Source organism: Gallinula chloropus (assembly GCF_964237585.1).
Source record: "Gallinula chloropus genome assembly, chromosome: 4".
Taxonomy (NCBI): domain Eukaryota; kingdom Metazoa; phylum Chordata; class Aves; order Gruiformes; family Rallidae; genus Gallinula; species Gallinula chloropus.
In genome coordinates, this window is record NC_140088.1 from 69,361,403 (window position 1) to 69,377,368 (window position 15,966).

The window sequence follows — 15,966 nt, forward strand, 5'->3', positions numbered from 1 at the left end:
ACATCATGTTTAAATGAAAGGGGATGGAGTGACACATGTTATCCAATCATAACCTCACATAGCAAAAGACATCATGGTCCAGTGAGTGAGACCAGGGAACAGCAGCAGGAACTGTTATTTCCCTGCTGTTATTTCACTTTTGGTGAGGTTGCAGCATTCACTTGGTTGAGATGGGGGCAGAGACATATGGGCATATGTGTATGAGGTGGGCAAAGGTGAGAAGCAGTAGGAATGGAGGTGGCAAAGGCAGTTCCTTGCTGCTGAGACAAGGGCTGCAACAGAAGCACCTGGGGTCTGCAGAAGAGCTCCTCCTGCCCCATCGGAACTCCACTGATTGATTGCAGTGCATGGGCTGAGTTTCAGAAAAAGCCTTTATTGGTACAAGTGTGTTTTGGGGAGAGGGGTCCTTCCTCTCGAGAGAGGTCTCAGATGGGCACAGGAGCGCTGGCAGTGGCACCAGCGTTGTCAAGGTCCTTGTTCTCATCTCCTTGCACCCCACAAAGTGAGGTGCTGGGCAAGAAGGCCCCGCGCCAGGAGAGCATCTACTGCCTGGTCCCTCTGCTCGGCCTCCAGTGTCCGCGTCCTTCAAAAGAGCAGGACCGTGCGAATACTGGAAAGTGGAAAGGAAGGGAGGGGTTACAGGTGCTGCACTTTAGGAGCAGGCAGAGGGTCAGGCAGGCCAGCCTGGGCACTGTCTGCTGCCTTTCTTATTGTCCAGGGTCTTCCTAAGCCAGCCACATGAGACATGCAGCAACGGAGCAGCTTTCAAAACCCTGCTGAAGGGAAGCCCTCCGGAGCTAAGGCAGCTTGTGCCTCTCCAAAGCTCTTGTGCTGCAGCTGACAGATACAGTCTTCCTTCCTCTGGCTTTTATGCTCTTGCCCTCAAGGATGCCCTTACTCCTTGTTCTCCATTGCCTGTCCTAGGCTTCCAAGCAGTGCCCTGGGATGCAGTGTCTGAAGGTCTGTGCTGGTTTCACTGCAGTGTCAGGGCCACAGGGTACCAGTTAACTGAACCATGAGCAGGGTTGCCTGCGCTGGGTGTGGGCTCTTCCCTCTGGGGTATGGCACTTCTTCCAGACAGATGGCTCTGGTCCCTGCTTCCCCAAAGGGCTTGGATGCCTTTTGAGAAGGCAGTAGCATATGCTCTGCCAGCCAGTGCTTGGGCTGCCTGAATTTTTGGTGTCGGCAGTGTTTGCTGTGCATTGCTCCTGCTAGTCAGGCTCTCACCTTTTTCCTGCACGTAACAGCTCAAATCCCTCGTTCACCTTGGCCATGGGCAGCGTGTGAGTGATCAGCAAGTCTGAGTTGAATTTCTTCTCCATATAGCTGGAAACTAATTTAGGAATAGATTCTCTCATCTTCCAACCTAAAAATGGGAGAAAGCACCGGCAGTGAGTAACTGGAGAAACACTGTTTTGGTAAGGGCGTGTTGCCATGATTGACCAGTAGTGGTGCCTTTATCTTGTGAGAAGTTTTCCTCTCCTTGGGAGAGTGGTTTAGCATGGTATTGTTCATGCATTGAACTGTATGAAATGGTTGCAGGTTTATTAGCATGGTTCATACCTATCTATACAACAGTGGCAATGAAAAGCTCCTGTTTACCTCCTCAAGGAGGCTTCCTGGGTCATTGCCAAACTTGAAACATTCTAGGTGCTCAAGAGGTTAGTGAATAATGACTGTGAGGAGACATGTCTTGTCCTACCACTGAGAAGATTGCTCAGATGGGAAAACTGCTTTTCAAGGGGAGAGTCAGTCATATTCCCAGATGGGTGCCTGTTCCACAGATATTTGGCAATTACAGTGAAAGGAAAAGGATGACAAGTCTAAAATGTTTTTTGAATTTCATACCTCCAAGCAGAGTCCCCTTCCATGTACGCCCAGACAGCAGCAGCATAGGATCAACAGAAATTGCTGAGCCAGAATCCAGTTCTCCAACCATCACACAGACTCCAGTGCTCATATTGCAGGAGGCCAGGGCAGCGGTCTGATGGGACAGGCAGGTGAATTAGAGATCGTGCTGCTGACTCTGTCAGAGAAACATTCCTTCTGTGCAGTCACCTGCCCCTCCCTGGAAATGTGGAAACACAGAGCTCCCTTGTGCAGCAGCTGTGGGAGTTCTGTGCCTCTTTGAGACTCACAGATTGTTTTGTCCCAAAGCCACCAGCTGGCCTTTCAGGGCAAAGATGCGCCCAGCAGCGCAGGCAGCAGGCTGGGAACCATCTGCTGGGGTGAATTTTGTGCTGACCAGAGTCTGAGAATGGTCTGGGAGGGTGGGAGAGAGAGAGGGAGGGAGAGAGAGGGGGAGGACACGTGCAGAAATGCCACCTACCATGGTGTCCGCATGCCCGATGACCTCAAAGGAGTAGTCGACGCCATGGCCGGTCATCTCCGTGAGCACCTCCTGGATGGGTTTCTTGAAGTCGTGAGGGCAGACGCAGTCGGTGGCTCCCAGCTCCTTGGCCTTGGCAAACTTGTCCTTGTTGATATCAACGGCGATGATGCGGGAAGCTCCAGCTGCCTTGCAGCCCATGACAACAGAGAGGCCAACTCCTCCGAGGCCGAAGACGGCGCAGGTGGAGCCTGGTTTTACCTGCACGACATGGGGTCCTCTACATCTCCATCATGAGGAAGACGTTTCTCTTGCACAAGATTGGTGAAGGTGCCAGGGGCAGCCCTGAGGTTCTCGTGCTTGACACCCCGGAATACCAACCTTGGCAGTGTTGATGGCAGCCCCGTAGCCTGTGGGAAACCCACAGCCGAACAAGCAGACTTTTTCCAGAGGTGCAGCAGCATCTATCTTGGCAAGGGCGTACTCTGGGATCACGGTGTATTCTGCAAAGGTGCTGAGCCACAGGAAGTGGTGGATCTGCTTTCCTTTGCAAGTGAAGCGGCTGGTCTTGTCAGGCATCAGGTTTTGTGGTTCGTAGAGACTGTTGGGGAAGGTGCAAGCGTTTCTTTTTCATGAAGTAAAGCCCCCATGGGCTGTCAGACTTGCTGAGAGACATCTGACCCCATTTAGGTGTAGGGGGAGGTGAAGCAAACTCACTGGGATTTCAGGCAGAAGTTGGATTCAGGATTCAGGCAGAAAGTGCATTCCCCACACTGTGGAACGCAAAGGGGGATGACTTTGTCACCTGGAATAACATACATCCCATGTCAGTTGCTCCCCTGAGCAGGCCCTGTTAGTGCCTGTTGGAGAGCTGAGGCCTGGTTTTGTTTGTGTGTGTCTGTTACCTGGTTTCACAGAGGTCACTCCTTCTCCAATGCTTTCCACAATTCCAGCTCCTTCATGGCCTGGGATAACTGGGAAATCTGCATTGGGAAGGCAGCCTTTCAAAACGTGTTCATCTGTGCCACAGATGCCCGTGGCAACAATCTGTTGGGAGAGGTAAGAACAGGTGATTTGTCCTCTGTTCAACTCAGTGCATGGAAGTAATTTTAGCAGGGGTGTTACCATTCCTCCCACAGTTGTTGCTGCTCCCCAGTGCTGGTGCACTGTGCCCAGGCCAGGCTCTCCCCTCCTACTCACACTGAATCCTTCCTCTGGCTTTCCTCTGCATTGTGCTCTAGGGGCTGGGGATATATGTCTGTGGAGTGTCTCTGCCTTCTGGAGTTCTGGGAATGGAAAATCCCAGGTGGTTGTGTCTGAAACAGCTTGGCATAACTTAGCAGAGAGAGCAAAGTGTTGTGCTGTGCGCAGGTGTGCCACAGACTTTGGTAATCCAGTGAAGACTGTCCTTTCTTTGATGAGCCAAAAAGGGTGGGAGATGTTTGGGGTGGGTATTTCAAGGGCACTGAACACTGGTGTGTTGCAGCAACCCTCCGTCTCAGAGCCTGGCTTTGCAGTACTGTGCTTCTATCCACAAGCTGGTGTCTCTCAACTGAAAGCTCATTTTTTCTAACAGAAATCCAGCATTTTGAGTGTCCAGATATGATCTGATTTTCTTGCTGTTCGGGATCTAGTGCCAGTGCTGAATGATGAGGTTTTCTAGAACATACAGCTGTCCTATCTTTGATGGCACAGTGAAATCTGCAAGGAAACCATGTGTAAGGTCAAGAGTGGTCATAAACTGTGAATGTTTACAAGGTGGTCTTCCTTTGTCTGGTCAGCTGGGGCGAGAAAGAGGGAAAAAATACCCTCCCTGGTGTTGAGATATTGTTACCAATAGGCATTATCTGATGTGGAGCAGCTCTTTATCTATTTACATGTTCTAAATCCATTTGCCATTAATGAGACCATTAGTCTTCTCCTTAAAAAGCCTACAGTCCAGGAGGTGGCTAACATGAGTACTTTGCAGTCCTCAGTGAAGCTGAAAGGGAAAACGGATCTCCCCAGTTTGAGGTCAGTTAGCTGGGGGCTGCTGAAATTCATCTCCCGGTGCTCCGGAGTGCCTGACCCGTGCCCTACGGGAGCCTGATCAGAAGGGGGTCAGGAATTGAAGTGCTTCGCGTGTTTTTCCTCACTTATCAGTGGTCTGTCAGGTAGCATCAACCATGAACACTTTAATCTGAAATTTGCTTTTGGTAGTTCTTTTTTGTTTCATTCTGTTCATGTAACAAAACCTCAGCTCTCCAACCTCCTCGATCACTTCCCAGCAGGGCATGGAAAATGGTATTCTGAGGGAGCAGTCACAGCAGGGGTACTGCCCAAGTTGGGAAGAGGCAGGAGACAAGAGCAATGGAGGGCAAGTAGTGCCCTTAGGGAACAGGACCCAGTCAAGCAGCACCTGAAGGCAGTGAGCAGAGCTGAGCACTGGTAATAGGGCTTCTGTGACAACCCCAGGACAGGCCAGCAATAAACCAGGGGCAGAGTCCATGCAGGAGGTCCAGTCAAACTAACAGGAGACAAAGCTGAGGTGGAACTGGAGACAAGGCCACAGTGTGGATCCCAGAGGTAAGGGAGACAGGGCTGGAGGCAAGCATTCCCATGCCACAGTTTAGGCAAAGACTTATCTAAATGGAAACCTCTGGCAGATGTTGCATGAGTGGGGGTTACAGCTAAGTCTGCTCTGGGCAGTTAAGGTCCACTAGCCAACACAGATTCCTGACAGGTGTACTCGAGGTAGAGCCACTAGAAGAACAGTTCCAAGAGGGAGAACCAACATACTGAAATGTCTTTTTTTACCTTGACACGGACTTCACCTGCCTTCGGAGGTGCAACCTCCACCTCCTCCACAGAGAGGGGTTTGCCCACGGCCCAGGCAACAGCAGCTCTGCACCTGATAACCTGGAAGCAAGAGAGGGGATTACGCTGCAAGGGAATGTTTGCCTTGGGCACACGGTTGGGCACAGTTGCCCAGCTGAGAGGTGCCGAACCTCGGTCACGCTGGGCTGTTGGCAAAGCCAAGAGATGGTCAATAAACAGTGGCCAAGCTCAAGGTCTGAAGAAGGACCGTTTGTGGTTTGTCACAAAAAGAGTGTGAGGTATGCCCTGAGGAGATTACTGGGGTTTTAATGACTTTTGTGGGTTTTTCATAATGTTGTCATATGTTGATGGCCAGGTTATGGTCTGATGGCGAGCGTGGACCCCACCGCTCGGAAAGGCCCGTTAAGAACCTTGCTGATGGTCTTGTAAGGTGTAGGGCTGAAGGTACCTAAGGGGATTAAGGAACAGTCCCCATCCTGCTGGCAGCTGGGCTGCTTTCTCCCATGCCACAGGGATGGCTGGTGTGTGGCATCTCCCACACCCCCTGTGCGCTCACCCCAGAGCTGCTTTGACTTCAGCAAAATTTGTGCTTGCAGCCTGAGCAGGACTTTCCAGGGAAAGGACTGGATGGAAGAGAGGAGTGGCTGGAGGACTGCATCTCTGAAGGGCTCCTTCCCTGCCCAAGCGGGGGCGCAGAGCAGGGCCGGGCAGGAGGGCGTTACCCAGGATGGTGGGGTTCAGTTGTACGAAAGCAGAAGCTCGTGCAAGTTCAAGGGGTTTGCATGAGCTGGGGGAGTAAGGATAAAGGAGAGAGGGTGCGCAGGAGAGCTGCGCAGGCTGAGCCGTTCGCTGAGAGCCAGGCAGCTGGGAGAGGAAGATGGGAAGGGCATTGTCCTTACTTTTCCAGAAGTGGCCATGTGTTGCTAGCAGAGCTGTTGCTGTCACTGCAGCAGGCTGGAGGGAAGGTGTCGCCTGTCTGGCCGAAGCCCCGTGTTGCGATCTGGCCCAGCCGTGGAGCCGGAGTGCTGCTGGGCATCAGCTGGAGGGGAGGCAGGAGCGTGTTGGCAGTCCTGGCGTGGGACTGTGGCCAGAGAGCGGGGAGCTGTGGTTAATCTGTGTCGGGTGCTGGACAGGGAGCAGCAGCACAGTGAGTGCTGAGTGGAGAGGATGGATAGATAGCAGCTCCTCGGGAGCTGGCCAAAGTCCTCCGTGGAGGGGGAGGCTTTTATTGATGGCTCTACCTTCAGCCGATGCCCTGCCCTCCCTGCCTGAAAGGCCCAGGAGGTTTTTCTCCTTCAGTTGCTCTTGTCATGTTTGGAGTGAAGTGATGCACTGTGCCACTTGAGGGGGTTCTGCTCCTGGGACCTCTGACCTCCGAGTCCCCTTGTTGCCAACAGGTAGCATTTGCTCTGACAGCAGGGTATCCCAAGGCATATGCAAAGGGATTACAGATTTTTAAAACATTAAAAAAAACCCCAAAAATCCCACAAGACAATGAAAGCATTTTATGGTTGACAGACATACATGCCCTTTTGGAGTAGAGCTTAACTGCCTCTGATGGTGCATCTCTCTTCACTCTGGTAGCAAGCAGAGAATGTGTTAGGAAGAGGGGCTTTTCCAAGGCCACCTTTCTTTCACCCCAGTGTAACCAGGTTTGTGAGGGGTTCAATCGCACTGAGCTTTCCCATTTCTCATAATTCTGTTTCTGCTGAGGCATTGGCGAGTTGATTTCTGGGAGAGTGGAGGAGAGGGCTAAGTTCCCTCTGTGTGACCATCAGGTGTAGGACCTGTTCTTTACTTGGGAAGACATTGGCCCCGTGAAGGGGACTGCCTGGAGAGGTTTGTGTTGGCCCCGATTGATGGGGCAAGAGGGAAGGTCAGGAGCAGCAGCAGCACTTGCTGCTGGCCAGCTGAATCCCCAGCTCTCAAACCCCCACGGCCTATCAGCAGCGTCACCAATGCAGGCCGGCAAGGCTGCTGTGCCCCTGCAGCTGGCTGAGTTCTTGCCCGGGCCATGGTGGCCCTGTGGTGTGACAGTGGCTCTGGCTGGGTGGAAGTGCAGCTGGGGGGCCTTTCCCCAGCCTTGCTGGTCAAGCCCAACCTCTACGTGATGATGTCTGGGTGCTGCTGTGCTCCTGTCATGCAGGTGAGAGCAGCAGCAATGGAGGTGGCAAAGGTAGTTCCTTGCTGCTGAGACAAGGGCTGCAACGGAAGCACTTGGGGTCTGCAGAAGAGCTCCTCCTGCCCCATCAGAACTCCACTGATTGATTGCAGTGCATGGGCTGAGTTTCAGAAAAAGCCTTTATTGGTAAAAGTGTGTTTTGGGGAGAGGGGTCCTTCCTCTCGAGAGAGGTCTCAGATGGGCACAGGAGCGCTGGCAGTGGCACCAACGTTGTCAAGGTCCTTGTTCTCATCTCCTTGCACCCCACAAAGTGAGGTGCTGGGCAAGAAGGCCCCGCGCCAGGAGAGCATCTACTGCCTGGTCCCTCTGCTCGGCCTCCAGTGTCCGCGTCCTTCAAAAGAGCAGGACCGTGCGAATACTGGAAAGTGGAAAGGAAGGGAGGGGTTACAGGTGCTGCACCTTAGGAGCAGGCAGAGGGTCAGGCAGGCCAGCCTGGGCACTGTCTGCTGCCTTTCTTATTGTCCAGGGTCTTCCTAAGGCAGCTGCATGAGACGTGCAGCAACGGAGCAGCTTTCAAAACCCTGCTGAAGGGAAGCCCTCCGGAGCTAAGGCAGCTTGTGCCTCTCCAAAGCTCTTGTGCTGCAGCTGACAGATACGGTCTTCCTTCCTCTGGCTTTTATGCTCTTGCCCTCAAGGATGCCCTTACTCCTTGTTCTCCATTGCCTGTCCTAGGCTTCCAAGCAGTGCCCTGGGATGCAGTGTCTGAAGGTCTGTGCTGGTTTCACTGCAGTGTCAGGGCCACAGGCTACCTGTTAACTGAACCATGAGCAGGGTTGCCTGCGCTGGGTGTGGGCTGTTCCCTCTGGGGTATGGCAGGTCTTCCAGACAGATGGCTCTGGTCCCTGCTTCCCCAAAGGGCTTGGATGCCTTTTGAGAAGGCAGTAGCATATGCTCTGCCAGCCAGTGCTTGGGCTGCCTGAATTTTTGGTGTCGGCAGTGTTTGCTGTGCATTGCTCCTGCTAGTCAGGCTCTCACCTTTTTCCTGCATGTAACAGCTCAAATCCCTCGTTCACCTTGGCCATGGGCAGCGTGTGAGTGATCAGCAAGTCTGAGTTGAATTTCTTCTCCATATAGCTGGAAACTAATTTAGGAATAGATTCTCTCGTTTTCCAACCTAAAAATGGGAGAAAGCACCAGCAGTGAGTAACTGGAGAAATGCTGTTTTGGTAAGGGCGTCTTTTATTGAGTTTTCTGGTGCCAGCAGTGTAGCAGCTCTCCTCAGACCAGAATATTAGGGCTGACCGGGAGGTAGTTCCCTCCACAAGGCTCTGCTGACCTCTAAATATACTTGTAGCTCTGCCTTTATAAAGCACAGTACCTGCTCCTTGCTGTTCATGAAAAATAATAGGATGAGGCTACAAATGTGACAGGAACTCCTCTTTGAGCTGGCACTATAGCTGGATGGAGCAAGAAGATCCCTGAGATGCACCAGCCCCTCCTCTGGCATGAAGCAGAAGCACTTAGATTGCAGTGAAATGCATCCTGAGATCAATTTCTGGGGCTTAATATGAGTGTGTATGAGGGAAAGGGCAGGTCACGGTACATGTGTGATGGAATGCCAGGGATGAGTGGGAAAGGGAAGAAGACTGGGAGGAAAGATGGAACAGGAAAGTGTGGCTGGGCCAACAAGGAATTGCTTTCATGGGACATTTATGATCTTCCTGCACATATTGTAGGGTCAGTATTGAGTAACTAGTGCTGGTGCCATTATCTTGTGAGAAATTTTCCTCTCCTCGGAGTAGAGTGGCTTTGTCCTTGTTTTAGTCTCTGATTGGCATAGGCAGGTGCCTGTGTTGAACTGTATGAAATAGCTACAGGTTTCATAGCATGTTTCACGCCTGGCTATTCAGTGGTAACTCGTGCTTAGTTGTGGTTTGTTGGTTTTTTTTCTGGCAAGGCCTTTCAAAGGCTTCCTGGGACATTGCCAAGCTTGAAATATTCTTGGTGACCAAGAGGTTAGTAAATAATGACTGTGAGGAAAAGTGCCTTGTGTCCTAAAGCTGAGAATATGGCTCAGATGGGAAAACTTGATTCTCAAGGGGAGGGTTATTCATATACCCTGAAGGGTATCTGTTCTACACTAGTGACAACCAACATGGAGAAGGCTGATGAGATGTTTTGCATCCATTTTCAATGGTAATCTCTTGTCACATATCTCTCAAGCCCCCGAACCTCGAGACAGGGTCTGTGGGAATGCAGTCCCTCTCATCCGAACCAAAGATCAGGTTCCAGACCAACTCAGGAACCTGAGCATACAGAGGTCCCTGGGACCTGAGGAGATGCATTCCACAGTCTGGAGGGAACTCCCTGATGGAGTTGCCATGCCAATCTCCATCACATGTAAAAAGCTGTGGCAATCAGGTGAAGCCCCAGTGGCTGCAGAAACGGAAACATCGCATTTGTTTTTCAAGAAGATGAAAGAAGGTCCTTGGCAACTACTGACCTGTCAGCCTCACCTCCATGCCTGCTAAGGTCATGGAATGGATCCTCCTGGAAGATATGTTGAAACATATGGAAAACAGGGAGGTTACGTGGGCTCACCAGCAGCAACTCATGCCTGACTAACCTAGAAGCCTCCCATGATGGAGGGACTGCATCAGTGGACAGGGGATGTCATCTACCTGGACTTCTGTAAGGCCTTTGATATGGTCCCCCACAACATTCCTGACGCTAATTTGGAGAGATATGGGTTTGATGGGCAGACTGTTAGATGGATAAGGATTTGTCTACATGGCCGCATACAAAGAGTTGTAGTCAGTTGCTCAATGTCTAAGTGGAAACCAGTAAAGAGTGGTGTTCTTCAGGGTTCTGTACTGGGACCAATACTATTTAATATCTTAATCGATGACATAGACAGAGGGATTGAGTCTATCAGCAGCAAGTTGGCAGATGGCAGCAAGCTGAGCAGTGCAGCTGAGAGATGGGATGCCATCCAAGCGACTTTGTCAAGCTTGAGGAGTGGGTGTTTGGGATCCTTATGAGGCTCAGCAAGGCCAAGTGCAAGGTCCTGCACCTGGGTTGGGGCAATCCCCACTATCAATACAGAGTGGAGGATGAATGGACTGAGAGTAGCCCTGCAGAGAAAGATCTGGGTGATGACAAATTGGATGTGAACTGGCCATGTGCACTTGCAGCCTTCAAAGCCAAGCCTGTCCTGGGCTGCAGAAAAAGAAGCACAGCCTTCAGGTTGAGCAAGGTGTTTCTGTTCCTCTACTCTGCTACCATGATACCCCACCTTGAGTAGTGCATCCAGCTCTGGGTTCCCCAGCACAAGAACGACATGGACCTCTTATAGTGTGTCCAGAGGAGGGCCACAAAGATGATCAGAGGACTGATACCTCTGCAGTGAAGAAAGGCTGAGAGAGTTGGGCTTTTTGAGCCTGGAGAAGAAAAGGCTCTGAGCGCTGAAAGGCCACAGTAATGTCTCCCCAAAGGGGGCTCATAAGAAAGAGAGAGAGTTTTTACAAAGGCCTATAGTGATAGGAAAGAGGGCAATGTTTTTAAAGTGAAAGAGGGTAGGACACGAGAAGTAAATTTTTATGACAAGGGTGGTAAGATTCTGGCACAGGTTAACCAGAGAAGTTGTGAGGTATTGAAGTGCCATTATTAGAGGCATTGAAGCTTAGGTTGGTTAGGGCTTTAAGCCATGTGATGTAGTGAAAGATGTGTCTGAGCACAGCAGAAGAGTTTGACTAGATGATGTTCAAAGTTCCCTTCCAACCCAAACCACTCTGTGATTCTGTAATTTGGAAATGACCATAAAAGGAAAAGGCTGCATTATCTAGAACATTTTTTTGAGTTTCGTACCTCCAAGCAGAGTCCCCTTCCATGTACGCCCAGACAGCAGCAGCACAGGATCAACAGAAATTGCTGAGCCAGAATCCAGTACCCCAACCATCACGCAGACTCCAGTGCTCATATTGCAGGAGGCCAGGGCAGCAGTCTGATGGGACAGGCAGGTGAATTAGAGATCGTGCTGCTGACTCTGTCAGAGAAACATTCCTTCTGTGCAGTCACCTGCCCCTCCCTGGAAATGTGGAAACACAGAGCTCCCTTGTGCAGCAGCTATGGGAGTTCTGTGCCTCTTTGAGACTCACAGATCGTTTTGTCCCAAAGCCACCAGCTGGCCTTTCAGGGCAAAGATGCGCCCAGCAGCGCAGGCAGCAGGCTGGGAACCGTCTGCTGGGGTGAATTTTGTGCTGACCAGAGTCTGAGAATGGTCTGGGAGGGAGACAGAGAGGGAGGGAGAGAGAGGGGGAGGGAGGGAGGACACGTGCAGAAATGCCACCTACCATGGTGTCCGCATGCCCGATGACCTCAAAGGAGTAGTCGACGCCATGGCCGGTCATCTCCGTGAGCACCTCCTGGATGGGTTTCTTGAAGTCGTGAGGGCAGACGCAGTCGGTGGCTCCCAGCTCCTTGGCCTTGGCAAACTTGTCCTTGTTGATATCAACGGCGATGATGCGGGAAGCTCCAGCTGCCTTGCAGCCCATGACAACAGAGAGGCCAACTCCTCCGAGGCCGAAGACGGCGCAGGTGGAGCCTGGTTTTACCTGCATGACATGGGGTCCTGTGCGTCTCCATCATGAGGAAGACGTTTCTCTTGCACAAGATTGGTGAAGGTGCCAGGGGCAGCCCTGAGGTTCTCGTGCTTGACACCCCGGAATACCAACCTTGGCAGTGTTGATGGCAGCCCCGTAGCCTGTGGGAAACCCACAGCCGAACAAGCAGACTTTTTCCAGAGGTGCAGCAGCATCTATCTTGGCAAGGGCGTACTCTGGGATCACGGTGTATTCTGCAAAGGTGCTGAGCCACAGGAAGTGGTGGATCTGCTTTCCTTTGCAAGTGAAGCGGCTGGTCTTGTCAGGCATCAGGTTTTGTGGTTCGTAGAGACTGTTGGGGAAGGTGCAAGCGTTTCTTTTTCCTGAAGTAAAGCCCCCATGGGCTGTCAGACTTGCTGAGAGACAGCTGACCCCATTTAGGTGTAGGGGGAGGTGAAGCAAACTCACTGGGATTTCAGGCAGAAGTTGGATTCAGGATTCAGGCAGAAAGTGCATTCCCCGCACTGTGGAATGCAAAGAGGGATGACTTTGTCACCTGAAACAAAGCAATTCCCTGTTAAGTGCCCCTTGCTCAGTAGGATCTGAAGGTGCTGCCTGTTGGATCATGTCTGCTGATCTTTCTGGTGGCATCATCAAGCCTGAACCCTCTTCTCTCTCAGGAAGAGATGCTCATGTGCATGGGTAATAGAGCAGGAAAGTGCATGTGACAGCTTGGTGAAATATGTGGGCACTCAGGTTTTGTGCCTTTAACACAGGAGCATGGTGGGATTTCTGAGCTCTGGGCAGCCTTATCTGCTATGCGAGCTGCCTCCTGGGTGAGTGTTTATGTGTGTGTTGTACCTGGTTTCACAGAGGTCACTCCTTCTCCAATGCTTTCCACAATTCCAGCTCCTTCATGGCCTGGGATAACTGGGAAATGCACATTAGGAAAGCTACCATCCAAAACATGTTTTTCTGTGTGACAGATGCCCGTGGCCACAATCTGTTTGGAGGCAAAAGAGCAGATGAGCTTTAGAAATGGCCTGGCCTCTGTTTAGCTAAGCTTGTGGAAGGAGATGTACTCGAGGTACAGCTACTAGAAGAACAGTTCCAAGAGGGAGAACCAACATACTGAAATGTCTTTTTTTACCTTGACACGGACTTCACCTGCCTTCGGAGGTGCAACCTCCACCTCCTCCACAGAGAGGGGTTTGCCCACGGCCCAGGCAACAGCAGCTCTGCACCTGATAACCTGGAAGCAAGAGAGGGGATTACGCTGCAAGGGAATGTTTGCCTTGGGCGCACAGTTGGGCACAGTCGCCCAGCTGAGGGGTGCTGAACCTCGGTCACGCTGGGCTGTTGGCGAAGCCAAGAGATGGTCAATAAACAGTGGCCAAGCTCAAGGTCTGAAGAAGGACCGTTTGTGGTTTGTCACAAAAAGAGTGTGAGGTATGCCCTGAGGAGATTACTGGGGTTTTAATGGCTTTTGTGGGTTTTTCATAATGTTGTCATATGTTGATGGCCAGGTTATGCTCTGATGGGGAGCGTGGACCCCACCGCTCGGAAAGGCCTGTTAGGAGCCTTGCTGATGGTCTTGTAAGGTGTAGGGCTGAAGGTACCTAAGGGGATTAAGGACCGGTCCCCATCCTGCTGGCAGCTGGGCTGCTTTCTCCCATGCCACAGGGATGGCTGGTGTGTGGCATCTCCCACACCCCCTGCGCGCTCACCCCAGAGCTGCTTTGACTTCAGCAAAATTTGTGCTTGCAGCCTGAGCAGGACTTTCCAGGGAAAGGACTGGATGGAAGAGAGGAGTGGCTGGAGGACTGCGTCTCTGAAGGGCTCCTTCCCTGCCAAAGCGGGGGCGCAGAGCGGGGCCGGGCAGGAGGGCGTTACGCAGGATGGTGGGGTTCAGTTGTACGAAAGCAGAAGCTCGTGCAAGTTCAAGGGGTTTGGATGAGCTGGGGGAGTAAGGACAAAGGAGAGAGGGTGCACAGGAGAGCTGCGCAGGCTGAGCCGTTCACTGAGAGCCAGGCAGCTGGGAGAGGAAGATGGGAAGGGCATTGTCCTTACTTTTCCAGAAGTGGCCATGTGTTGCTAGCAGAGCTGTTGCTGTCACTGCAGCAGGCTGGAGGGAAGGTGCCACCTGTCTGGCTGAAGCCCCGTGTTGCGATCTGGCCCAGTCGGAGCCGGAGTGCTGCTGGGCTCCAGCTGGAGGGGAGGCAGGAGCGTGTTGGCAGTCCTGGCGTGGGACTGTGGCCAGAGAGCGAGGAGCTGTGGTTAATCTGTGTCGGGCGCTGGACAGGGAGCAGCAGCACAGTGAGTGCTGAGTGGAGAGGATGGATAGATAGCAGCTCCTCGGGAGCTGGCCAAAGTCCTCCGTGGAGGGGGAGGCTTTTATTGATGGCTCTACCTTCAGCCCATGCCCTGCCCTCTCCACTGTGCCACTGAGGGTGTTCTGCTCTGGGGACTTCCGACCACCAGGTCCCCTTGTTGCCCACAGGTAGTGTTTGCTCTGACAGCAGGTTATCCCAAGGTATTTGCAAAGGGATTACAAATCAAAAAAGGTTAACACAAACACAACACCCTCCCCTCCTCCCCCTCCCCCCCCGCCCCCAAGACAATGAAAGCATGTTATGGGGGATGAACACACATGCTCTTCTGGAGTGGAGCTTAACTGTCTGTGCTGGTGCATCTGTTTGCACTTGGGTAGTGAGGAGAGAACATGTTATGAAGAGGGGCTTTGCTTGGGAAGCCGTAGGCCCCTGCCACCCCGGTTATATTTGCAGGGGACTGCCTGGAGAGTTTTGTGTTGGCCCCGATTGATGGGGCAAGAGGGAAGGTCAGGAGCAGCAGCAGCACTTGCTGCTGGCCAGCTGAATCCCCAGCTCTCAAACCCCCACGGCCTATCAGCAGCGTCACCAATGCAGGCCAGCAAGGCTGCTGTGCCCCTGCAGCTGGCTGAGTTCTTGCCCGGGCCATGGTGGCCCTGTGGTGTGACAGTGGCTCTGGCTGGGTGGAAGTGCAGCTGGGCCGCCTTTCCCCAGCCTTGCTGGTCAAGCCCAACCTCTACGTGATGATGTCTGGGTGCTGCTGTGCTCCTGTCACGCAGGTGAGAGCAGTAGCAATGGAGCAGACATGCACCTGTGGGTTGTTCTGATCTCTATTTCAGGTGCACAGGGATGTTTAGCAGTTTTTCCTGGGAACCCTCTACTTTTTCTTGCGTTTCTTGGTGGACCCTTGGTAGCCTCTGTCAGAGTGTGAGTGCTGGTGCTCTATGTTCAACCAGGTCGTAACTGCTGAAAAGGAAAAAAAAAAAAAGACTCCTTCATGACTTGTGACATGATTCATGTGTCTTGAAGGAGGAAAAATTGTTCCACTTGTCTTGAGCAGCGCAGATGTGATGGCCCTTGAACAAAACATTGGCCAGTCATCTCCTGTTTATCTGTGCAGCACAGTGGGTTTTATTATTGCGATCCCTGCGCTCCAGCCAAGAACCCTGAAGTAATAGAGTGGATTATGCTGTGTGGCAGCGGTCGTCTGCCTGTGGTGCTTGGTCAGCAAGGGTGGTCTGTCAAGCATGGAAAAACACAGCTGCACAGTGCATGCCTCTGCACACTGGCGTGCACAACTGTCCTGTGCTTTTTTCCTGGGGATTTGGGTGCCTGGGATGTGGTGGGAGAGCAGAACCTTGAACATGCTCAGCTATCTGAAGCCAAGTATAGTTTAATAAACACTGGCTAGGCTTAAGGTTTGAGGAAGGATTGTTCGTGCTTTGTCAGACAAAGAGTTTGTCTCTTGGGAAATTTTTGGGGTTTTTTCATTACTTTTGTGGATTTTACATAGTGCTTTTATGTGGTAATGGAAAGGTTGTGCTCTGATGGGGAGTGTGGACTCTGCTAGGTCACAGGAAAGCTCCTAAATGGAGGCTCAGATAGAGCTGCTGCATGTGGCCCTGAAGGTGCCTGGAGTAGCATGGAGTCAGGGAGCCAAGGGGAAGGTCTGTCAGAAACAGGCTCTCCTGAGCTGAACAATCACACAAACTAATCTTTAACTGAGCACTGTTGGATGGGGAACTGCAAGGAGAAATACTCCAGGAC

At 52.1% G+C, this 15,966-nt stretch overlaps 2 protein-coding genes across 2 annotated transcripts; both read right to left on the reverse strand.

The window, feature by feature from the left end:
• Positions 1–353: 353 nt before the first annotated feature.
• LOC311190649 (alcohol dehydrogenase 1-like) lies at positions 354–3,547 on the reverse strand. Its single transcript, XM_084262636.1, has 8 exons — positions 3,530–3,547; positions 3,235–3,376; positions 3,047–3,102; positions 2,711–2,930; positions 2,330–2,590; positions 1,849–1,984; positions 1,228–1,366; positions 354–610 (listed from the first exon to the last, which is right to left on the reverse strand). The coding sequence occupies exons 4-8, from the start codon at positions 2,906–2,908 to the stop codon at positions 586–588; spliced, it is 759 nt and encodes a 252-aa protein (XP_084118762.1). The 5' UTR covers positions 2,909–2,930; positions 3,047–3,102; positions 3,235–3,376; positions 3,530–3,547; the 3' UTR covers positions 354–585.
• Positions 3,548–7,429: 3,882 nt separating this feature from the next.
• On the reverse strand, positions 7,430–14,100 carry LOC311190646 (alcohol dehydrogenase 1). Its single transcript, XM_084262633.1, has 9 exons — positions 13,940–14,100; positions 13,020–13,121; positions 12,731–12,872; positions 12,338–12,425; positions 12,002–12,221; positions 11,621–11,881; positions 11,136–11,271; positions 8,304–8,442; positions 7,430–7,686 (listed from the first exon to the last, which is right to left on the reverse strand). Exons 1-9 carry the CDS (start codon positions 13,955–13,957, stop codon positions 7,662–7,664), a joined length of 1,131 nt encoding a protein of 376 aa, XP_084118759.1. The 5' UTR covers positions 13,958–14,100; the 3' UTR covers positions 7,430–7,661.
• Between the last annotated feature and the right edge of the window lie 1,866 nt (positions 14,101–15,966).